This window comes from Peromyscus leucopus, chromosome 19 (assembly GCF_004664715.2).
Source record: "Peromyscus leucopus breed LL Stock chromosome 19, UCI_PerLeu_2.1, whole genome shotgun sequence".
NCBI classification, from domain to species: Eukaryota; Metazoa; Chordata; class Mammalia; order Rodentia; family Cricetidae; genus Peromyscus; species Peromyscus leucopus.
This window is the reverse complement of record NC_051079.1, coordinates 25,939,227-25,963,656: the sequence shown is the minus strand read 5'-3', so window position 1 is coordinate 25,963,656 and position 24,430 is coordinate 25,939,227. Positions and strand designations below refer to the sequence as shown.

The 24,430-nt window shown below is 37.7% G+C and overlaps 1 protein-coding gene and 1 long non-coding RNA gene across 11 annotated transcripts in view; one reads left to right on the top strand and one right to left on the bottom strand.

Moving 5' to 3' along the window:
- The window catches only part of LOC114705084 (ankyrin repeat and KH domain-containing protein 1), a 118,595-nt gene that overhangs the window by 51,564 nt on the left and 42,601 nt on the right, over positions 1 to 24,430 (bottom strand). For 7 of the 9 annotated variants that reach the window (XM_028886733.2, XM_028886736.2, XM_028886734.2 and 4 more), the window contains exons 9-14: positions 24,022 to 24,213; positions 18,845 to 18,954; positions 6,238 to 6,325; positions 4,933 to 5,060; positions 4,155 to 4,298; positions 3,375 to 3,477 (exon numbers count right to left, since the gene is read on the bottom strand). In XM_028886733.2, coding sequence (XP_028742566.1) covers positions 3,375 to 3,477; positions 4,155 to 4,298; positions 4,933 to 5,060; positions 6,238 to 6,325; positions 18,845 to 18,954; positions 24,022 to 24,213 — 765 coding nt within the window. The remainder of the gene's footprint in view (positions 1 to 3,374; positions 3,478 to 4,154; positions 4,299 to 4,932; positions 5,061 to 6,237; positions 6,326 to 18,844; positions 18,955 to 24,021; positions 24,214 to 24,430) is intronic. The other 2 variants (XM_028886735.2, XM_028886740.2) reach the window with 1 other exon arrangement.
- The window catches only part of LOC119086254, a 54,239-nt gene continuing 41,438 nt past the window's right edge, over positions 11,630 to 24,430 (top strand). For both annotated transcript variants that reach the window (XR_005089492.1, XR_005089491.1), the window contains exons 1-3: positions 11,630 to 11,875; positions 12,297 to 12,387; positions 24,002 to 24,164. This is a non-coding gene — a long non-coding RNA (uncharacterized LOC119086254). The remainder of the gene's footprint in view (positions 11,876 to 12,296; positions 12,388 to 24,001; positions 24,165 to 24,430) is intronic.

The window sequence follows — 24,430 nt, the reverse complement described above, 5'->3', positions numbered from 1 at the left end:
AGTAGAGTATTTGTCTATGGTGTATGAGGTCCTGTGCTCAATACTAAGCACCACAAAGAAAAAGAAGATAACAAAATCTAAACTAGTACTATTAGGAACTGAACCCAGAGTTTTCTACATAATAAGCAACGCAGCGAAGTGTACTCTGACCTTCCCATACACCCCATATGTATGACTACACACATACACACAAGATAAATACAATGTAATTTTAAAAACTTAACATATCTTTGTTTTAAGATGGACTTTTATATCTAACCAATCCATGTCCATTGTATACTTTTACATCAAATAGCCCCTTTATTTATTTATTTGTTTGTTTATTTGCTTGCTTACTTATTTATTTAGAGACAGACTCTAGGTATGCAGCCCTGGCTAAACTGAAACTTGCTATGAAGACTAGGCTAGCCTCAAACTCACAGAGATCTGCCTGCCTTGCAAGTGATAGCATAAAGACTTGCTTGTATCACCACCACACTTGACCCAAAGGACATTTTCATTCTGAAAGATTTTATTTTTATTTATGTGTATGTGTGCCCATGGATGTTAGAAAGGGTATTGGATCTTCTGGAGTTATAGTTATAAGTAGTTGTGAGTTGTCCAACATGGGTCTTGGGAATCAAATTCAGGTTCTCTGGAAGAGTAGCAATCTTAACTGCTAAGACACTTTCTAGCCTCCAAGTGACTTAAACAAAACAAAACAGAATTTACAGGGACATATATTCTATGATGAGTCTGATTTTTTTTTTCTTTTAAACTAACCTGACAGCTTAATCCAATATATTATCATACTATATTCCCTTTATAATTGTTAGGCACCTAAGAGGAAGTGCCCAAATGTTTAGATACAAATGTTAACTACTGTCCTTCCTTAATAATTTAGTAAAATAAAAGTGTCTTTAGGAGGTTAGTTAATTTTTATACCACTCAGTAAAACAGTAAACCAGAATGGAAGAAAGAGGTGGACTCCTAGTATAAGATAGTTTCTAAGTAAAAACAGTGCTTATGAATATCAACATAAAGATCACCACCCAAGGTTTTCTGTTGCTTACATATTTAGCTCTAGATTTAAAATACTCCAAGTCCTCTCTGAACAGTTTGTCTAGATTATTTTTTGGTTATTTTGTGGCTTTGTGTGAACTTTTAAAAGTGATTTCCTATTAAATACTGAATTCCCGAAGCTCTAATTCTTACAGTCCTTTATAGGGTTTAGCCATTCAAACACAAAACCAAACCAGGTACAGGGACATGAACCTGTAATCCCAGTATTCGGCAGGCAGAGACACGAGGATAGTGGAATTATCCTGCACCACGCAATGAGACCCTCTCTCAAAAAAAAAAAAAAAAAAAACCCAAAACAGAACCAGTAAAGCAGCCCAAAAGGCAAAGGTGGTTGCTGCAAGCCTGGTGACCTGTGTTCGATCCCTAGAACCCAAGTGAAGTTGGAAGGAGAGAACCATTTCACAAAGTTGTCCTCTGACCTCCACACACGTACTATGGCACATGTATTCCCCCACACACACATCATGTGAACACCTGAACACAGTAATAATTTTTTAATCTGAAAAAAAAAAAAAAACAGAGGTACTTTAAAATATTTTAGAAAAGGGTGTTAGCTGGTTATAATGTTCAGATTCCTTTAAAAATGTAAGTTATTATTTGCTAAGATTAAAAATAGCAGGAAGACAGGCATGGTGGCTACATTAACAAATACTTACATATCTAATTGTGATTTTAATAGTCTTTTATTTATCATACACTAAGTAAGATATATTCATAGAGTTTTTTATGTTAAGTTTTTTGGGCAGTGTAGTGGGTAGCCATTCCAGCTTTGATCTGGAAGTTCTAACTCCCACTGAGTCTTTGGTAACTGTCACGCCTACAAGGCGGGGCCATGAGAGGACCACTGGCTCTCTTGATTCCTGGATCCTGGACTCTGGAGGTAGACTGGGCAGAGTTCTCCAGAGAACACTGCCGGACTGCGCTAGATTCTTTCCCAGACCCTGCAACCTACCTATCCCTTCATTTGTAAGTTACACCACTAAATAAACCTCCCTTTTAACTATGTGGAGTGGCCTTAATAATTTTATCAATAGGGCAGCAAGTATTGATAAAATCCAGGGCCTCATATATGCTACATAAGTGTTTCACCACTATGTAATAGTTCCAACTCTTATGTAGTTTTTAATTTAATTAAATAAATTATTAAATTTTTTGGTTTTTCAACACGGGATTTCTCTGTGTAGCTTTGGAGCCTGTCCTGGAACTGGCTCTGTAGACCAGGCTGGCCTTGACCTCACAGAGATCTACCTGCCTCTGCGTCCCAAGTGCTGGGATTAAAGGTATGTGGCACCACTGCCTGGTTCTTATGTAGTTTTTAAAATCCTAGAAATTACTTCAGCAAACTCAGATATTACAACATATAATTATCAAGAGAAGATACTTTATATCTACAAATGAAAAGATAGGAGAACAAAACCAGAGAGGCTTAAATTCTTCAAACAGAGTACACCCTTCTTAATAATCATTTGGGGCTCACGCCTATAATCCCAGAACTTAGAACACTGAGGCAAGTGGATTGCCATAAGCAGGAGGGTAGCCTGGACTTCAAAGAGAATTCCAGGCCAGCCTGGGTTACAATGTAAAGCCCTGTCTTAAATTGCCAAAAAAAATAATTTCATTAACAAAGTCATCTGGATTTTATTCATACACATTTTGATAACTAATCATCTAAATTCACAGACTGATAATCATTTGTTCAGGTTCACCCACTATGTTTCTGCACTATATAAACAAGACTGCAATTCTTCAACCTTTTTCCATTAGTTAAATTAATGCTGTAAAGATTTACTGAGGTAACCAGCACACATTTTTATTATTACACTACAGTTTGGCTAAAATATTGTCAAATAAAAGCTGGGTGTGGTAGCACATGCTCATATCTCCAGCACTGAGGCAGAGGCAGAATAAATGATTGCTACAATATCAGGCCCAGCCTGGTCCAAGTACTGAATTCCAGGCTAGCCACAGCTACATAGCAAGAGCCTGTCTTGAAAAACAAAACAAGAGCTATCAGGTAGGGGAAAAAAAAAGGTTTGACAAATTTCTCTCCTTTAATATAATAAACAGCTTAATTTATTTCTTAAGTAATTTTACCGATGAAACTACATCTAGCAGTATGTTAACAGGAAAACAGTAAAGCAGTTTTCTAATACTTAAGACTCCTATTTTAAGCATCCTCTAACAGTATTGACATTTGTAAAGTTATGTATCTTAATTAGCCACAGGTATATTATATTTATATACCATTAAAGTATAATTTATTAATTAGTTGAAAAAGTATCCATTTTAAGAAAAAGAATTCAACAACTAACCTTTGTGTACTCCTAAAAGGGCTGGAGACGTCTCCTGGGAAGTTCTGTCGGGTTCCTGGGGAGGCACAACCGTGGCAAGTGTGTGTATGGGTACACGTGGGACCTAAAATGTCAACTCAGAAATAGTCATCTCAGATCATAGAGGAAAACAAAGGTTCATAAAGAAAACGCATATACCATCAAGTTCACTTTTTTTTTTTTTAAGATTTATTTTATGTATATGAGTGTTTTGCCTGAGTGTATACATGTGTGCCACATGTGAGCCTGGTGCTTTTGGAAGTCAGAAGGAAGCATGAGGTCCCCTGGAATTGGAGTTATAGATGGTTGTGAACCATCATGTGAGTGCTGGGAATCAAAGCCAGGTCCTCTGCAAGAGTAGCAAGTGCTTTTGAATGCTACCCATCTCTCCCACCTCCTCACTTTATTAAAGCTTAAAATTTTTCTTAAGCCTTCATTCAAGGAGTAATTTCTGGAAATACTGAATAAGATGACTCAAGAACACTACAAGTGTTCAATGATTTAGGTTAAATAACATTATCTCTTGCTGAAGTGAAAGTCTTGCAGCCCCAGCTATAGTTAGGAGTACAAATCACATTATTCACTATATACTGGCCAATTTACTCTTGTTCAAATTCTATATGAGTAAAAGAGAAAATAAAATTCCAACATATTTATTCAACTATGAACTTCCAGGATACTTAATAGAAAAGAACTATTGCTTTCGTTAAACAAAAACTTTCAAAGAATACTTATATCAAGAAATATTCTATTTTACTCTACCTGAGATTCATCTTGTGAAGGAGAGGTAAGCTGAGACACATCTGTGGTGGGAACCGACAGAACATTATTTGGGTAATCCAACAGATAAGAAACAACATTAGTATGGCCACCTTTTGCAGCTTCAATAAGCATTGTTGATCCATCCTAAGAAAGAATTGACCATAGTTAATTCTTTATAAATTTATTCTTATAACCTGATAAAATTATTTAGTAAGACATATAAAATCAAATGTAATAATTTTATTTTCAGGTTTTGAGACAGTCTTGCTATCTAGCCCAAAAATTACTTTGGACTCAAGGCAATCCTGCTGCTCTGGATTTCCAAATACTGTCACCATAAGCAGTTCAAATCTCATTTAACAGTAATTAATACTAAGCACTAAGAGATCAAGCATACCTTTAATAATAATATATCTTAGTAGTTGGTGGTTTGTGTTTGCTTGCTTTTTTTTTTTTTTTAAACAAGGCCTCAGTATTTACTCCATGCTGGTTTTGAACCTACAATAGTACTGCTCCAGCCTACCTATTGACAATCCTGTTATCATAATCAGCTAGTATTACTCATATGCTATAGTTAAGTAAAATAACTTGGGCTGGGTGTGGTGCTGCATGCCTTTAATTCCACAACTTGGGAGGCAGAGGCAGGAGGATCTCTGAGTTTGAGACCAGCTTGGTCTACATAATGAACTCCAAAGACAGCCAAAATTACATTCAGAAACCCAGTCCCCCCTCCCCCCCAAAAAAACCCAACAAAAATAAAACAACAAAAGTAGAATACCTTGAGTCGATGAGTAGGGTCAGCTCCATGAGCCAAGAGTAGTTCAACCACCGCCAGGTGGCCCCCTGCACATGCCAGTGACACTACTGTGTGATCATTATTGGCTGTAGCTCTATTCACATTGGCACCTTTAAAGAAAAACAGTATTTTTAACACAGGTGAAATCAAGCTAGTTTACAATATCACTTAAAGATGATTCTCAGGTATGATGAAGATAAAAAACGTATAAATTATAAGCATACAGCTTGAAATTTTTCACAAAGTAAACACACCTATGTAACTAGAACCTGGATCAAAAACTAGAACACTATCCACAGAGAATCTCATCATGTGCACCCTTTCAGTTACTCTCCACCCTGGTAACTACTAATTCTGACTCCAAACTGATATGTGTTGCACAAATCCTAAATGGTCTTTTAAAAAAAAACCCAAAGCCGGATATTGGGGAGAATGCTGAAAGATCAGAGGAACAGAACAAGCCACAGCCAAACTCACCTTACCAACCACTCAGCCTTCAGAGCATAAGTTCCTGTTTCCTCACACCTTACGTACCTTTCTGTGTCCTGCCATATTACTTCCTGGGATTAAAGATGTGTGCCACCTTGCCTGGCTCAGTTCCCAGTGTGGCCTTGAACTCACAGAGATCCAGATGGATCTCTACTTCCCCAGTGATAGGATTAAAGGTGGGTGCCACCATGCCTGACCCCTATGTCTAATTTGGTGGCTGGCTCTGTTTTCTGATCCCCAGATAAGTTTTATTGGGGTGCACAAATAAAATATGTATGTAAGACAAAAAAAGAAAAAAAAAAACAAAACCAAACTACTGTTGTAGTCTATTAATTTTCAACTAAACATAATCCAAATTGGGTAAAAACAACTTTTTGAGAAAGACAAGACAATAATGTGATTTATTTTTTTTTATTTTTTTTAATTTTGTTTGAGACAACGTTTCTCTGTGTAGCCTTGATTATCCTGGGACTTGCTCTGTAGACCAGGCTGGCCTCAAACTCAGAGATCCGATTGCCTCTGCCTCCTGAGTGCTGGGATCAAGGGTGTGTGCCACCATGCCTGGCTGGCTGTTCTTGCAACATGAGATTATTTTTTTAAGTTGTTTAACAATAAATTCAGACAATGGAATTATTTAGAAAGGCAGTACTCAATATGTTCTTATTCCTGGCAATTCTGATTATATGAGCAGGGTTGTTGCTGGGTATGACTAGATGTTCTGTTTAGTTACAGAAGCATAAGCGAACTCCCAAAGTTATCCACCTGCTGCATAGTAACAGCCACTTAAACTTGCTTTACCTTTGCTAATAAGAAACTGAACAGTGCACAAATGACCAGCTCTTGCAGCCTTCATCAAAGGTGTTCTTCCACCTTCAGATTCATGTTCCTATTAAAGAAACAGAAAAATGATTCAGTATCAACTAATTAAATATTTATTTTAAGGACTTAGTACTAATGATATGATAAACAAGGAAGATTTAATACTCGTGGACACTTACACTACTCACTTCAATTTGCCTAATGTACAGGTTCATTTCAGTTACACTACATAGCACAACCTATCATGGGCAAGTTCAACCTCACATACCCAACAATAATCATTAAAGATACTAAAACTAATAATGTTTGGTTCCCAATAACTTAATTTTTCTAATTACAATGATTAAGAAGGAATTTTTCGTAACCATTCATGTGAACTGTGAAAAAAGAAACAAGTCCCATAGAGTGATTAAAAAAATCTTGATCTTTTATTTAAACCCATTAAGAACTCTATCAAAGGGTGGAAGAAGAGAACAGACTTTTGCAGCTGTCCTCTGACCTCCACATATGTTGTGGCATGCATGCAAACAAGCACGAACACACACACACACACACACACACACACACACACACACACACACACACACACACTTTAAAGGATTCTACCAAAATATAGGCAGAGGCAGGCAGATCTCTGAGTTTGAGGCCACCATGGTCTACAGAGTGAGTTCCAGGACAGCCAGGGCTACACAGAGAAACCCTGTCTGGAAAAACAAAAAACACACACAAAAAAAGAAAAGAAAATCACTAGTATTTTAGGTGTAAATGGGAACAAAAATATACCAATGGACAGAATTTTTTAGAATAGAAACACTTGAATAGTCAAAGGCAAAAGATAAAAGTTTTACCAACAAAATCGTTATTCTTCTTTAGAAAGTTTGCAGCTACAAGAATGAATGATAAAACAGCTTCTACCCAGGCCTTATATCAAATGGCACTAAAAGGAACTTGCTCATATGGTTACTAGTCTTAGTATGGTTAATGTGCAAACTCTTCCTACATTCACCTAAGTACTGAAATTGTTGCTGATAACTTTGTGTCTATGTAGAGTTTTCTTACCTATCCTCCAGGTTTATGTTTAAATTATACTCTGTACGTAAATGTGAATTCTGCTAATCCAGTTGACTTATTACTAAGAAAACGCTGAAAAAATGATGACAGGTTTTATTTCACTATTCTTTTAAATTAACTCAGAAAGTCACTTAGCTGCCATATAATCAAATATAAAATAGGGCTTTATCAACAGAACACAATAAAAAACTGTGGTGATATTTTGTGCTCTAAGAAATAGAGCTTACCTGTGGATCAGAGGACAAAGCCAGCCACTATATTAAACATAGAGGTCAGACAGTAGTAGCACATCCCTTTATTCCTATCTAGCATTCGGAAGGCAGATTCAACTGATCTCTGTGAGTTCAAGGCCACACTGGGAACAGAGCCAGGTGTGGTAGCACACGCCTTTAATCTCAGCACTAGTTAACCATAGAGGTCTGGAAGTCTGTGCAGACAGACAGGAAGTGATAGAGCTGGGCGGAAAGAGGAAATGATGTAGCTGGGTGGAGAGAGGAAGTAAGATGGCAGGGCACAGAGAGGTATATAAGATGTGAGTAAACAGGAAGTACCACTCTTGGGCTGAGGATTTTCTAGCAGTAAGAACTTGTGGCTGGCTTGTTCTATTCCTCTGATCTTTCAGCTTTCACCCCCAATATCTGGCTCCGGGTTTATTATTAATAGACCATTTAGCAATTCATGTTACAGAAAACTTTAATCTACATTATGAATTAAGTATGGGAGATGGAGAGATGGCTCAGCAGGTAAGAGCATTTGCTGTTCTTCCAGAGGACCAAAGTTTAATTCCCAGGACCCACATGTGGAGGTGGAAGGCTCACAAGCTTCTAGAATTCCAGTTCCAGGAGATTTGATGCCCTCTACTGGCTTCCATGGGCACCAGACACAAAAGTGGCTCACATACATACAGAACACATATAAAGTATATAAAAACTTAAAAAAAAAAAAATAAAAAACTGCCGGGCGGTGGTGGCGCACGCCTTTAATCCCAGCACTCGGGAGGCAGAGCCAGGCGGATCTCTGTGAGTTCGAGGCCAGCCTGGGCTACCAAGTGAGCTCCAGGAAAGGCGCAAAGCTACACAGAGAAACCCTGTCTCAAAAAAAAAATAAAAAATAAAAAAAATAAAAAACTAAGTGTGGATTATCAGACGATTGGAAAGTTTAAACTGGATTACAGCAAAAGAAATTCCAATCCAAAAAGACTTTTCTTTTAAATTTTATTTTGAGACAGGGTCAACAGGTCTCAAAATTGCAACTGTTCTGTCTCAGCCCTTGACAGTATTAAGTCCGCGAGTACACCCTACTATATCTGATAAACAAGTGGCTACAAAGTCCAGATTGTATATACTGTTCCTCAACTACTGACAAAAAGTAAGTTTACTTTGACTTTTTAATTGTTACATGTAGATTAGTAATAATCTAATTATTATAATAAAATTAGTAATAATTTTTACTTCATCTCAAAGTTATGAGAGAATGAGCAACCATAGATAATTCTAAAATAAACCCTTTTTAGAATGAATTTTGAATTTACATGTAGGCAACTAGCATTCTTGGCAATTTAGATTAAAAAAAAAATACATACACAACAGGTGGTAGTGGAACACACCTTTAATCCCAGCACTCGGGAGGCAGAGGCAGGTAGATACCCTAACCCTAACCCTCTGTGATTTCCAGTCAAGCCACACATGTATGAAGACATCAAATGCCCCAGAGGAATTTGCTTAGTTTTCATATCCAAATTGTTTCCTTATTTTCCTACATTGCACATTTTATTTACTATCTTGGAAGTCTAACTTTAATTGCAGAGCTATGTTTCCATGGTTCATATTTGTAGTCCCAGGAACACAAATCAGTTCAAAATCATCTTCAGCTGCATAACGAACTTGAGGCAAGCCTTGGCTACTTGAGACTTCATCTCAAAAAACACAACAGAAGGCCAGTTAGATAGTGCTGGCAGCTTAACCTGATGATCTGAGTTCAATCCCTGGAGCCACATTGTGGAAGCAGACAACTGACTCTTTCAAGTTGTCCTCTGACTTCCACAAGTACAATGTGCATATATGCACACACACAAGAAATGAATGTAAAAAATTTTAAAAGCAACACAAAACAACAACAAAAAAAAAACAGACAAAAATCATCTACCTATACACCTATTTCCTTTTATTGGCTTCATTTAAACTTAAAATGTATGGTTCATTAAACAAAGACTATATAAATATTTACCATGTTTATTATATGCAACATACAAGAACTACTTTTAACACAAGTTTAAACTACTTTTAAACAAATTCATCAGCACCCCCAGTCTTATTATAAATACAGGTAGCAAAACAATCTTGAGCTAGGCAGTGGTGGCCCATGTCTTTAATCCAGGCACTTGGGAGGCAGAGACAGGTGGATCTCTGTGAGTTTGAGGCCAGTCTGGTCTACAGAGCAAGTTCCAGGACAGGCTCCAAAGCTACAGAGAAACCCTGTCTCGTAAAACCAAAAAATTAAATAAAATAAAATAGAATAAAATAAATAAATAAATAAATAAATAAATAAATAAATAAATAAAAAAGAAAACCCCAACCAAAAACAAAAGAAAACAATCTTGAGCATAATATGATTCTTATCATTTGGTGTTTTGAGTCTCACACTATAACCCAAGTTGGCCTTGAATTCATTCTGTAGAGACCAAACTGCCTTGAATTCATAGCAATCCTCCTGTTTCAGCCCCCACAATACTGGGATTAGCTCCCGAATATACTTTTGATACCATTAGTAGTCAGCACCTACATCCCTTAGAAAGTCAACACAATTTGTAACAATATTCATTGTATCTACTACTTTAAACAATTTAAACTATAGCTCCTTCATTAAGAAAGATGGACAAAGAACATCACTGCTATTTTTCCTCCTTTTTACTTGTCAGAAGCACACATTTCCACTGCCAACTGACATTTCTTGCCATACTTTTATATTATAAAACTAAATTTCATTTTAAATACTCTAGGTTCTTTTTTTTTTTTTTTTTTTTGAGACAGGGTTTCTCTGTGTAGCTTTGCGCCTTTCCTGGAGCTCACTTGGTAACCCAGGCTGGCCTCGAACTCACAGAGATCCGCCTGGCTTTGCCTCCCGAGTGCTGGGATTAAAGGCGTGCGCCACCACGCCCAGCTGGTTACTCTAGGTTCATTTTTAAATGACAGTGCCTTAACACAAAGAAAAGGTGTGCTACATTTTTCTCCTGTTACTCTATATACTTTATATAGCTAAATACACAAACATATCATACACACACACACACACACACACACACACACACTTTTTTAAGACAAGGTCTCACTATATAGTCTTGGCTTTCCTGGAACTCAGGCTAGCCTCAAAATCACAGAGATCTGCCTGCCTATTGCGCCCCCCAGTGCAGAGATTTCCATTATACCTGGCTATGAAAATGTTCTTGTATTTCAGCTGAGTCATTTACCAGCTAGATTTTGTCTACTTCATGTGTATTTGCTTGTGATATTTAATTAAGACATTAGTATCAGTAGAAGGTTGTTCATTTAAGTTTGAGATTCACTAAAATTAACTTTATTCTTCTGGGAGATTTCTTTAAATACCACATACAAATAATGCCAAGGAATAAACCACCACTAGCAATGCAAATCTCTTCATTGAGACATCATAATATTTTTAAATTGAAGAAGATTTTCTTTGTCAGTCAGCAAAGTCCTTTAATTTCTTAGCTAGAATTCAGATAACCTATGAACCCAGCACTCTAGAAGGCAGGAGGATTGTCTTTAAAACAAAAAACTACTCAAAACTCCATGCTGGTCACAAGCTCTAGAGAGGAAGAAAATACTACTGTTTTACTAAATGGACATGTTGTGGATAGTCAAATTGCCCTCTAAATATTTATGCTGAGGCACTGGAAGAGATAGTTCATTGGTTAAAAGGGGTACTGGCTCTTTCAGAGGACCAGAAATCTCTTCTTAGCACCCAAATCTTTAACTCCAGTTCCAGGAGGTCTTGACAGCCTCTTCTGGCCTCCAGGGGACACCTACATATACGGCATGCACATTTTCAAAAAAACCAAAAAACTACATTTATGTCAATAAATTAGTGCTGTTCTACCAGCTCTTGTCAGAGAAGCTTCATTTTGCTGTGGTTGGTGTTACTGCAAAGTGCTGAGAATAAGTGACTGTTGAATGCTCAGCTCTAAATGACATCGGTACCACCCTTCACCCCCAATCCCAAGGCTCAGGAATTATCACAGAAGTGGGGTAGAAAGAATGTAAGAGTTGGAGGAAGAGGTAGAGTCTTATGGAATGCTGTCTTCCGGGGCATGACAAAACCATCACACTCATGAACTCAGAGCAACTGTGCTTACCTGCATAAGACCTACACATGATTGAGTTGTCAACATTCCCTCATGGAAGGGGGAGGGGCGGTTAACAGTTGATTGGGGGTAGGGCCTCACAAGGCTCCATCCTTCTCTGAGGACCTAGAGGCAGTTAATGGTTGCCGGGGGAGGGAGAGACATTTTCTTCTGGTGTAGTTACTGGTAAGTTACTCATGTTCCCATATATAACCTCACCTAAGCTCCTGTAATAATCCTAACTAAACTCACTGAGTCACAGAAAATAACAAAATCCATGGAAACTGAAGAGGGACTACTTGGGAAGAGGAAGGAAATTGGTGAAAAGTGGGAGAGGGATAAGAGGGTAATGAAAGGGGGAGTAAACATGATCAGAACACATTATATATATGTGAAAATGCCCTAATTAAACTCGTTATTGTGTACAATATATGCTAATAAAATAAAAGTATCAGATAAGACAGTTTCAGAAAGCCACATACTAAACATTGACCTGAGTTTATTTTCTGTGTTCAGTATTAGTGCAAATAAGCAAAGTATATTAGGTACAGATATATAATAGTATGGATATGAAAATAAAGCTTCTATTCATTTATTATCTGACAAGAAGTAAAGAGCAGCCTCCGCTTGTGCTTCTACTATGATACTCTGATCAAGCAAACAAGACCAAACAATTATGAATTGAACACTCGGAAACAGTGAGTAAATTAATTATTTGTAAATAACAATAGGTAACCTAAGGAATTATGTTCCAAATCAATACTGACATAAAAAAATTTTTCTTTCCTAATTCTTTGACCTATTTAAGTAGTATGAAACTGTAAGTGGAAAAAAAAAAAAAAACTTGGGATGATTTACCTTTTTTCGCTTTGTGTTGCTAGGAAAGAATCCATAAACAAGGCAAGTGTTCTACCACTGAGTTGGTGCCTCAGCCCATAATTTGAATTTTTAATACTAGATTATTTTTTATTGAAATAGACAATGTATTAATTGTGTATTTTAGGAATTAACAACTCTTATCTATTAAAACACATAAAACTCTATAAAACATGTCCATAAGCAGTCACCATAAGTAAATTAAAAAATAATGTGCTATATGATACATCTAGTACATATGAGGATTTTAATTTTTAATTATGTATATGGTGGGGAGGTCTGTTCATGAGTGTAGGTGCTTGAGGGGGCCAGAAAAGGGTGTTGGATTCCTAGAAGTTACAGGTGGCTGTGAGCCACCCATCAAGAGTACTAAGGAACCAAACTCAGGTCCTCTCTGTAAGACCATTCCTCTAGACCCATATATACAAAGATTTTAAAAGAACAATTATATAGCACTTACCACCATTACCAGTAATAATTTATACCTTGAAAATTTATTTTTTTTCAAGTATTTCATCTTAGTTCCACATACCCCATCCATGCCAGCAGACAGGTAACTAACTGGATTAACACGATCTTTACAAATCATAAAAACAGATTGCTGCCGGGCGGTGGTGGCGCACGCCTTTAATCCCAGCACTCGGGAGGCAGAGCCAGGCGGATCTCTATGAGTTCGAGGCCATCCTGGGCTACCAAGTGAGTTCCAGGAAAGTCGCAAAGCTACACAGAGAAACCCTGTCTCGAAAAACCAAAAAAAAAAAAAAAAAAAAAAAAAAAAACAGATTGCTGCAGCCACTTAACTAAAATTCATTTGGTCTAAACACCCCATTAAAAACAAAGTGCTGATGGCTAGCAAGATGGCTCAGCAGTTAAAAGCATTTGCTGTTGCTCTTGCAGAGAACCAGGGTTCAATTCCCAGCACTCACATAGCAGTTCACAACCATCTGAATCTCAAGTTCTAGAGGATCTAACACCCTCTTCTGGCCTCTGTGGACACCGCACACACGTGGTACACAAACATACATGCAGGCAAAACAGCTATACACATAAAATAAAAAATAAAAAATAAAATCTTAGCTGGGTAGTAATGGTGCATGCCTTTAATCCCAGTACTCTAGGAAGGTAGAGGCAGGTGGATCTGGGGGGGTGGGGAGATAAAGAAAGGGGATTCAGGTATAGTGTCACACACCTAAATCTCAACATTTAGAAAACTGAGGCAGGAGGATCGGAAATTTGATGCCAGCCTGAGCTACACAGTGAGACACCATAAGAAAAACAGAAAGAATGAGAGAGACAGAGAGAGAGAAAGAGAAAGAGAAAGAGAGGAGAGAGAGAGAGAGAGAGAGAGAGAGAGAGAGAGAGAGAGAGAGAGAGGGGGGGGGGAGGGAGAGAGGGAGGAAAAGAAAGAGAAAAAGAAAAAGAAAGAAGGAAGGGAGAGGGAGAGAAAGAAAGAAAGAAAGAAAGAAAGAAAGAAAGAAAGAAAGAAAGAAAGAAAGAAAGAAAGAAAGAAAGAAAGAAAGAGAGAGAAAAAGAGAGAAAGAGAGAGAAAGAGAGAAAGAGAGAAAGAGAGAGAGAGAGAGAGAGAAAGAAAGCAGAAGATTAAGAGAAGTTTAGAGACTTTAAGTGATTTATTGAGATAAAAACTCTAAACTTCTCTTAATCTTCTGATTTGGGGCTGGAGTGATGGTTTGGTGATTAAGAGGACCAGAGTTCAGTTCCCAGCACCCACATTAGCAGTTCATAATTGCATCTAACTCCGCTCTAAAAGACACACATACACAAATTAAAATAATAAAAATGAATCTTTAAGAAAAAAAAGAACCCAAGTTGTATGTCTTGTCTTGTAATATGGTCTCATGTTACTCAGCTTTCCCTAAATTTGTCATGTCTTTGAAACTCTGATGCTCCTGCCTTGAGTTCCTGTGTGTGTATTGACACCTGGTTTATGCTGTGCTGGGGATCCAACTTGAAGCCCCAGGTATACTTGGCAGTAATTCAACAAATTAGATTAGTAATTCAACTGAACTAGATCACACACACAGGAAATCAAGGCAGGAGTAATAGAGCTTCAAGGTTATCCTTAGCTACTACATGGCAAGTTCATGGAAAGCCTGGGTAACAACATGAGACCAAATCATAAGACAAGACAAAACAAAACAGGACCCAAGTTTACTATCTCCCAGCATAAGAAAAGGCATTTCTACTACACTGTACTATCTCCCTTTGAAATTCTTCTGAAACTCTTAATGACGATAGCAAAATTTACATGACCAAATAGTCTAGATGATGGTATTACATTTTATTTTACATATAAGAATAATGAGGCAGATGTGTTTTTTGTTTTGTTTTGATTTGATTTGTCTGTTTTATGAGACAGTCCCACAGAATAGTCCAGATAAGGCTGTAACGCGGTATGTATGCACCTCGGATGGCTTGGAACTCTCTCAAAAATCTTTCTGTCGCAGTCTCTAGAGTGTTAGGGTTATATGCATGAACCATTCTCAAATTAGTGACTTGATGAAATGATTAAAATGTGTTACTTTTCCAATGTTTAATGTACAGAATTGTAAGATGCCCCCTACAGGCATTTCTTTTTTTTTAGTAGACTACTTTAATGACAATGCAGGCAAATGAAATGCTATAGGGAATCTCAAAATCTCATTCAATGAATATGAAATTAATGTACTTAGTTCTAGTATCTATGTTAGTTGTTTACTATGGGATAAACTCTTTAAATACAGAAATCCCCCATCAGTAGTATAGTACAGTATAAATCTAGAAATGGAAGACAGGCCAAGGAGCAAGAAACAAGAATAGACTATTTATTTACTCAATTTATATACTGCCCTTTGTCCTACTCCATTTTAGTTCTGTTGGAAAATTCATTTAAAGGAAAGTCTACAGCAACATATAGTTCCTTTATAAGTACTGTTTTAGTGCTGAAATCAACATGCCACAATAAAGGCAAAGAGAATTATCTTCACAAATAGTTTGAAAATATAAGACATCAAATCAAAACATCTCTAAGTATGGTAGCTGACACTACATTGCCACCTAATATGAAGTGACTGTCATTTAAGTCCTTTAGAAATTATGACTTCATACCTCTTATTAATAAAACTCTGCACTATAAAATGGTTGGACACGGAAGCCTGGAAAACTTGACATCACAGTAGGCTAAACTTTTTTTTTTCCCCCCCGAGACAGGATTTCTCTGTGTAGTTGGTGCCTGTCCTGGATCTCGCTCTATAAACCGGGCTGGCCTCAAACTCACAGAGATCCATCTGGCTCTGCCCCCACTTCCCCATTGCTGGGATTAAAGGCGAGTGCCACCGCGCCCAGCTAGTAAACCAAACTTAAAGAGGGGAAGGTAGAGGGAGATCTGGATAGAGGGATCAAGGGAGAGAGAAAGATGTCTTAATACTTCATAACCCAAATCATACTATTAAAAAATGAAAATTTTGTAAGTTCTCTACCTTTAACTTGAGTTATACTGAGGAGGCGCTAGAGAACTGTGGTAAAAGAAGCCAACACATTGAGCTGGACACAGTGACACACGCCTTTCATTCCAGCACTTGGGAGGCAGCGTCAGGCAAATCTCTGAGTTTGAGGCCAGCTTGGTCTACAGAGAACAGCAGCCAGTGCTACACAGAGAAACCCTGTCCTGGGAGGGGAGAGGGGAGGGGGGGTATTTTAGTTAGTATGCTATAAAGATGAGAATGTGTTCTGGTGGTATAGACCTGTAATTCTAGCTACTCGGGAGGCTGAGACAGGAGGAGCTCAAGTTCAAGGCCTACCAGGGCTACAAAGTAAATACATGGTTGGCCTGAGCACTTAATGAGACCTTGAATTGAATTTTTAAAAAAGTAAGACTAGGGCTGGAGAGATGGCTCAGAGGTTAAGAGCACTGACTGCTCTTCCAGAGGTCCTGAGTTCAATTCCCAGCACCCACATGGTGGCTGGCTTACAACCATCTGTAATGAGATCTGGCACCCTCTCCTGTCTACATAATAAATAAATAAATTTCTTAAAAAAAAAAAAAAAGTAAGACTAGGTATATAGTTCAGTGGTAGAGTGACTTTTAGCATTTAAATTAATCCTTAATACTGGTGCAGGAGGAGAGAGGTGAGAATAGTAAAATATATTAAAATTCGGTTTTCTGCTCTAAAATTTTCTGCAGCAATTAAGGAAACAGCCTAGAATAATATGACACCAGAGCATTTGATATATATTTTTAAAAATCATCTTGCATAGAAAATGGATTAGAGAGTATGATGGTTAAGAAGAGATTCTTGGGCTTGTGAGATAACTCAGATGGTAAAGATGTTTACCACCAAGGCTGACAACCCAAGGTTGATTCCTAGAACCAACATGATGGAATGAGATAATGCCACCTGCAAATTGTCTTCTGACTTCCATAAGCATACTGCAGTACAATCCCCTTACTCTGAGAAAGAAAGAGAAGAACACACACACACACAAAATAGAAGGGAAAAAATCCAGAAAGGCAACATATTGAGATCTACTGTTATAAATCTCATGTATCTCCCCAAAATATTAAATGATGCAGCAGATACTAATGTGTAAGAATGGATGCTAAGGTCGACAGATGCCTTAGCACCTGTCTGCTGTGCAATCATGAGGACCAGGACAGAGTTCAGATCCACAGCACACACACATCGATGCCAGGTTTGTATGGTGTGGCCTGCCTATAATTCCAGCACATGGGAGACAGGGGAAGCAAGCTAGCTAGATTAACCAAATCGGTAAGTTCTAGGTTTGAGAGACTCTACCTCAAGATAAAAGATGGAGAGTGATGGAGGAAGACACCAACACCAACCTGTGGCCTCCATCCACTACCCCCGACACACACATACACAGAGTGAGCTGAGAAGACGGCTTAACAGGTAAAAGTGCTTGTCACACAAACCTGATGACCTAGTTCAATCTCTAGATCCCATGACAGAGAGAACTGACTCCCAAAAGGTGCCCTCTGACCTTACATGTCTGCTATGGTACTTATACAATTACATACACAATAGTAATTAATTAAATTTTAAAAATATATATTAAAAAAAAAAAAAGAAAAGGAATGAATACTAGGGTGGTGGCGGTACCAGCCTATAATCCCAGTTTGTGAGAGGCTAAGACAAGTGTCTGGGTCTACATAGCATCAGGCCAGCCAGGAAAACACAGCAAAACTCTGTCTCAACAAACCAAAGTGAATAATGATTATCATTACAGTATTTAGATTAGTAGAAACGATAATAGTATAACCATATTATATAACTACTTAATTCAATTATTTTCTAACAATGTCTGTTATAGAAATAAAAGGCATCTGTATTCATTTACCAAAATTCTCTATATTTCTAGCTATGTATGTCTCATGCCATTGTATTATTTATAACTTTCTAGAGGCCCCTCCCCCCAACCCCAAGATAGGGTTTCTCTGTGTAGCCTCAGCTGTCTTGGAACTCACTATGTAGACCAGGTTGTCCTTGAACTCACAAAGATCTGCCTGTCTCTGGCTCCCAAGTGCTGGGATTAAAGATGTGTGCCACCACTGCTTGGCTTATAATTTTTCATTGCTCTAAGCATTATAATACATATGAATTTGCTACTTAATTTGATATTATGAAAAGCCAAATACAAAAGGATAGGAAAAATAGAACATGGTAATGTTGTTAGGAGGATAGTTGACAGTATCAGCTTTAGTCTCCTTTTGTCATCCTGGGAGCTGAATTTGGGGCCTCACACATGTTCAGGCAGGCCCTCTACCACTCAACTATATGCTCAGAAGAAGCTTTGCTTTTAAATGCTTGTAGTCAGAGAAAGTGAATCATCCAAAGTGAATTAACAAGTTACTTTATTCTGTGAATACATCACTGAATTTTATGATATATGTAATAAATAGCAGTTTTAAAAGTACAAGTTAAATGGACCAGAGGCTTGGCTTATTCAATTGAATCTCGTGTGTGTGTGTGTGTGTGTGTGTGTGTGTGTGTGTGTGTGTGTGTGTGAGACCACATGCATACATGAGGTTTGAGGACAACTTCTGAGAGCTGGTTATCTTTTTTTTCTACCATGTGGGTTCTAGGAATCAAACTTAAGTTGTTCAAGTCTTCGCAGCAAGGCCTTTACACAGTGTGCCATACTACCAATCCTTATTTTACGCAAAACGTACAAACTATTGATCATTACTAATGTTTTCTAAATGGTAGCTATGAATAAATATTAGCATTTATGCACAAATATTTGAAATTTAAAATATCTTACTAAATGTGCCCCTGCTTGAAGTAAAACATCTGCAACATCTGTATGTCCATTTTCACAAGCATAGGTTAGAGCTGTGTCTCCTGTTGCTGTGGTAGCATGCACATTAGCACCTAGAAAAATAAAATAAAATAAAATGACACATTTACCCTGGAGTTGTGGAATTATATTAGTCCAATTTTACAATATGGTGAAATTGAAGAATTGGAAATGTGAAAACACCACCAAAATACAGTTTAGGTATTTGTATTTTCCGTTTTTATCTTCTCTTATTTCCTTTAACTAAACTTCATAAAAATGTGTTTTGCCTTACAACAAAGCAATAAACCAAATTACTTTAAAGCAGAAAAATGTGCCTGTACATCTGACAAAACATACCTTAAGTAGTAGATACAAAAACAAAAAATTTAAGCTGTAAATATCCATATTGATATCAATATTGGTTTGTATTCTCAAACAACTCTATATACTATTATACAAATCAAGCAAATAATTATTTGGTAAGAACAGAATTTTTCTTGTTAAAAGAAAACACAATTATTTAAGTTAAATAAAAACCTTGTGGTTCTAAACTGGAAGTATAAACAATGAATTTATGACATATTTTTTAAATATTTAAGAAAATATACATTTCCTAATCCTGACCAACTAAAAAGTCCTGAAGCTCAAAGGACCCTAACATAAAGGCTGGTAAGATAGCTCTGCAGGCTAACAGTGCCACCCAAGTCTGACAATATGTGTTTGACCTATGGAACCCACAAAAAGGTAGAAGGGAAAACTGACTTCAATAAAGATGTCCTCTCCTCCACATGCACACTGTGGAATATCTGTGGTCATGCACTCAAGCACATACACGTCTGCACAAACACACGCACGCACGCACGCACGCACGCACGCACGCACGAATATGCACACAGATAGTAATTTTAAGAAACATCAAAGAGGCCAAATGGTGGTGGTACACACCTTTAATTCTAGCACTTGGGGAGACAAGGGCGGATCTCTGTGAGTTTCTGGCCAGCCTGGTCTACAGAGCAAGTTCCAGGAGAGCCAGAGCTGTTACACAGAGAAACTCTGTCTTGATAAAACAAAAAACCCAAAAAAACAAAACAAACAAACAAAACAACACCAAAGAACAAAACACTCCTTCGCTCCCACCCGCTGAACTACATTGGTTACTTTTGAAGGATACTAGAGGTTCATCTCTTTACTTCTAGAAATGGATAAATAAAGGGGGAGAAAAGTCGGGGCTGGAGTGATAGCTTAGTGGTTAATAGCACGGATTGCTTTTTCAGAGGACCTGGGTTCAATCCCTTGCACCCACATGGCAGCTCACAACTGTCTGTAATTCCAGTTTCAGGGGACTTGACACCCATGGTAAAACACTAATGTACATAAAATAGAAATAAATAAATTTTTAAAAAGTGGGGGAGAAAAGTCAAGCCCGACTTTATCCTAGTATTGCTATATGAATTCCTACCAAATTCTGATTAAGGGTAGATTTCTTTTTACAGAAAATCCCAGCTAATGAGCAAGAATGGAATAGTAAAATTCTAGGATATCTCTACTTTGCAACCTCTTATAATATAAGTGACTTAATTATAATAATGGCTAATGAATGATACTATAAAAAGATAGCAAAAACTAGACACTGAAAAACCAGATGCCCATGGAAGTTATAAATATCACTGAGAAGGCCTTCCTAGTTTTAAAAATTCTACCTGAATACAACTGAGTTTCCCTCTAAAACTAACCATTAAATTCATGAAAATATAGGGAAAAGGAGTTGGGTGGTGGTGACACACTCCTTTAATCCCAGCACATGGCAGAGGCAGAGGGATCTCTGTGAATTTGAGGCCAGCATGGTCTACAAAGCAAGTTCCAGGACAGCCAGGGCTACACAGAAAAACCCTGTGTGTGCGGAGATTTATATACATACATACACACACACACACACACACACACACACACATATATCAAGTAATGACAGAAATACAATCAGCAAAATATATACACTGGGAAGCCTAAAGAATAAACTCATCATTTGTTCAACAACAACACATAAAAATTACAAGGAAAAAAATATGAAAAACTACAGAGAACCTGCAGATTAAAATTTCTTATGCATGGCAAGCATGGTAATGCACACTGGAGACAGAGACAGGCAGATCTCTATGCATTTACTCAGTGACCGTGTGTTTTTATATTTTTGGTATCTTGAGACAGGGTCTCTCTATGTAGTCCTGGCTGTCCAGGAGCTGGCTATGAAGACTAGGCTGGACTTACATAGATGCCCTTGCATCTGCCTCCCTGAATGCTAGGATTAAAGATGTGTATTACCACACACTTTTTAGAAGCAGGAAAAAAAGCACTGTGGCTATTTTTAACTTAATTTTTAGAGACATAGTAAACCATTGTATAACTGCATAAAAATTAATTTTTAAAGTTTTACAAATTACACTTAGAGGCTGAAGGGTCTCAGAGGTAAAGAACACCTGCTGCTCTTGCAGAGGACCTGGTTTCAGTTCCTAGTACCAACACCACAGCTCACAATCACTCCAACTCCAGTTCTGGGGATCCTACACCCTCTTCTGGTCTCTAGGGACACTGCATATACACAGCGCACACGTATACACTCAGGCAAATACATGCACATAAATAAAACTTTAAATAATAGCTTTGAAGTCAGCAACAGGTGCCAAATATGAGAGTCAACTGAGACACAACATAAAGTAATGCTAGAGACTCCAGGTTTAATCACTGAATGCTAGCTAGGTTAGCTTGGTGAGATTATATAGCAACTGTGAATCAGTCAGTTTCAAGATTTAAAAAAAGTTACTCTTCCGAGAAGGTTGAGCTAAGAGCTAACAAAGACATATATTGAGACTCAGACTCAAAAAAAAAAAAAAAAAAAAAAAAAAAAAAAAAAAAAAAAAAACTAAACAAAGTTTAATAATATTTCTTTTTCACACAGGATCTCACTTTTTTTTATAGAGTCTGCAACTTGCTGTGTAGACCAGGTTGGCTCTGAAATCAGAGATCCACCTACCTCAGCCTCCTGAGTGTTCAGATTAAAGGTATGCACCACCACATCAAGCTAACATTTTTTATAACACAATGACTAGAGGCAATTAATAGAGATAATACAAAAGCTGAGTAAAATACCTAGTATTCAGTAAGTTCTTTTGTTTTGTTTTGGGTTTGTGGCTACATGGTCTCTTGTATCTCAGATATACTGTTATGTGGTTCAAGGATGATCTTGAACTCCTGATTCCACCTATATAAAGTTCTTTTTGTTTTGTTTTGTTTTGTTTGAGACAAGATCTCACTATGTAGCCCTGGCTGGCCTAGAACTCAATTTACAGACCATGCTGGATCCTCCTGCTTCTACCTCTCTAGTGTGGAGATTACAGGCGTGTGCCACCATATTAGACTTCAGCTTTACAACAATGAGTCAGACCTGGATAAAATGAGAAACTCAATATTACTTCTAAAAGACAAGTTTATCTCTATTTGGATCGATTTTTTTTTCTGCCATATCCTACAGACAACATATATTCTAAAGTATGATACTTATTGCTTGATATTATTTAAGAATGAAGTGTAGCCCGGGTGGTGGTGGTGGTGGTGGTGGTGGTGGTGGTGGTGGTGGTGGTGGTGGTGGTGGTTCACGCCTTTAATCTTAGTACTCAGGGAGGCAGAGGCAGGCAGATCTTTGTGAGTTCAAGGCCAGCTTGGTCTACAGAGTGAGATCCAGGAAGGGTGCAAAGCTACAGAGAAACCCTGTCTCGGGAAAAAAAAAAAAAAGAATGAAGTGTAAATATTTGAAACAAGTGCTTTGCCAACAAAATTATTTCCCACTTTTTTGGGGTCTATGTATGTGACTGTGGTGTACATTAGTGCGTGTATGTGTGTCTATGTGTGAATACACACATGTGTAGAACATATTTGCTAATGTTTGTAAAGGCCAAAGGTTGGCACTGGGTGTCTTCTTTGATCATTCTCTATCTTATTTATTGAGCTAGAGTCTTTCTCTGAATCTGAAGCTTGCCATAGCCTAGCTAGTCATCTTGCTCTGCAGATTCCCTGTCTCTGCCTCCTCATCCATGGGGTTACATGGTGGCCATCAGACCCACACAGCTTTTACACGAGTGTCGGGTATGACCCTCATGCTTGCATGGCAAGTGCTTTATCAGCAGAGCTATCACCTCCCCAACCCTGTGATTTTCTTTTTGAAGCAACTTAGAAATGTCAAAAAATGAACAGGTTTAAAGTACATGCCATAGCCATGACTATGCAACACAGAATAAGCAGGAAGAATTAACTCTTCTTCCAAAAGAAAAGAATGGAGAGTTTATAAGAGTTTATAAGCAAATACTAACAACAGTAAGAAGTCTATTAAAGACAAGGTCTTGGAATATTGATTGCTCAGGCTGGCATCACACTGCTGGGCTCAGGTGATCTTCTATCCTTAGCCTCCCTAGTACCTGAGATCATAGATGCACAACAAGCTAATAAATCCAGAGCTTAATGCATTCAAAGCAACCCTCTAACACTAAGCTAATTTTATGTTTAATAGACAGACAATACTTGTATACATTTATGGGGTACAATGTTATGCTAAGAACATACTAGAATAATCAAATCATGTTAATTATTATCTATCACCCGACATAGATGTTATTTCTTGATGGTAAAAATACCCACAGTCTGTTCACATTAGAAATTTTGAATTAGGAGGTGAAGAGACAGCTTAGCAAGTGAAAGTACTTATGGTACAAGCCTAACAACTGGAGTTTAATTACTGAAATCCTCAGTGCAAAGACACAATCAAGTCCTCAAGGCTGTCCTTTCTTTCACTTCCATGTGTGCTATGGCACATGCATGCCTGTGTTTACATCCTCATATTCTCTCTCTAAATAAATAAAAAATTAAAAAAAAAAAAAGACACTCCATTACTCTTAAGCATCGTTACCATTCTCTGCAAGGGGCAAGTCACTGATCCTCAGCGCTCTTTGCCAACATTCCCTTTCTTGCTGTAGATTCTTCATCCTCTTACATTAACTGTAGACTCCGATAGTCACCTCTGCGCTCTATTTCTTAGTTCAGCTGTTTTTAGATTAGTAAAGTATTGTTTGTATTTTTCTTTCTGTGATAAAGGCATTTTTAAAGTCACATACCAGCAGCCAGCAAATATTTCACCAACTCCAGGTGTCCCTCCTGAGAAGCCTCCATGAGAGGTGTGGAGCAGCCGAGTTCTATGTCAGCTCCTGCCTTAATCAGGAAATCTGCAACTTCAGAAAAGCCTCCACAGCAAGCCAAGGTAAGAGCAGTTTCTTGGGTTTCTTCTGTCTGGGCATTTATATTTGCACCTGGAAACACAACAAAAGACAGAACTAGCTAAAAGAGAATTATAATACAGTATTCAAATAAGATGATAATCATCTACCATCTCTGCTTAGGTTGTTCCTTCTAGAGTATTGAGAATTTTTTAAGATTGAAAGTTCAAGGCCTGCCTAGGCTACCGAAAATTTATTTTCTCATCAGTACAAAAACAGTATCTATTTCAACTGATAGACAAAACACACA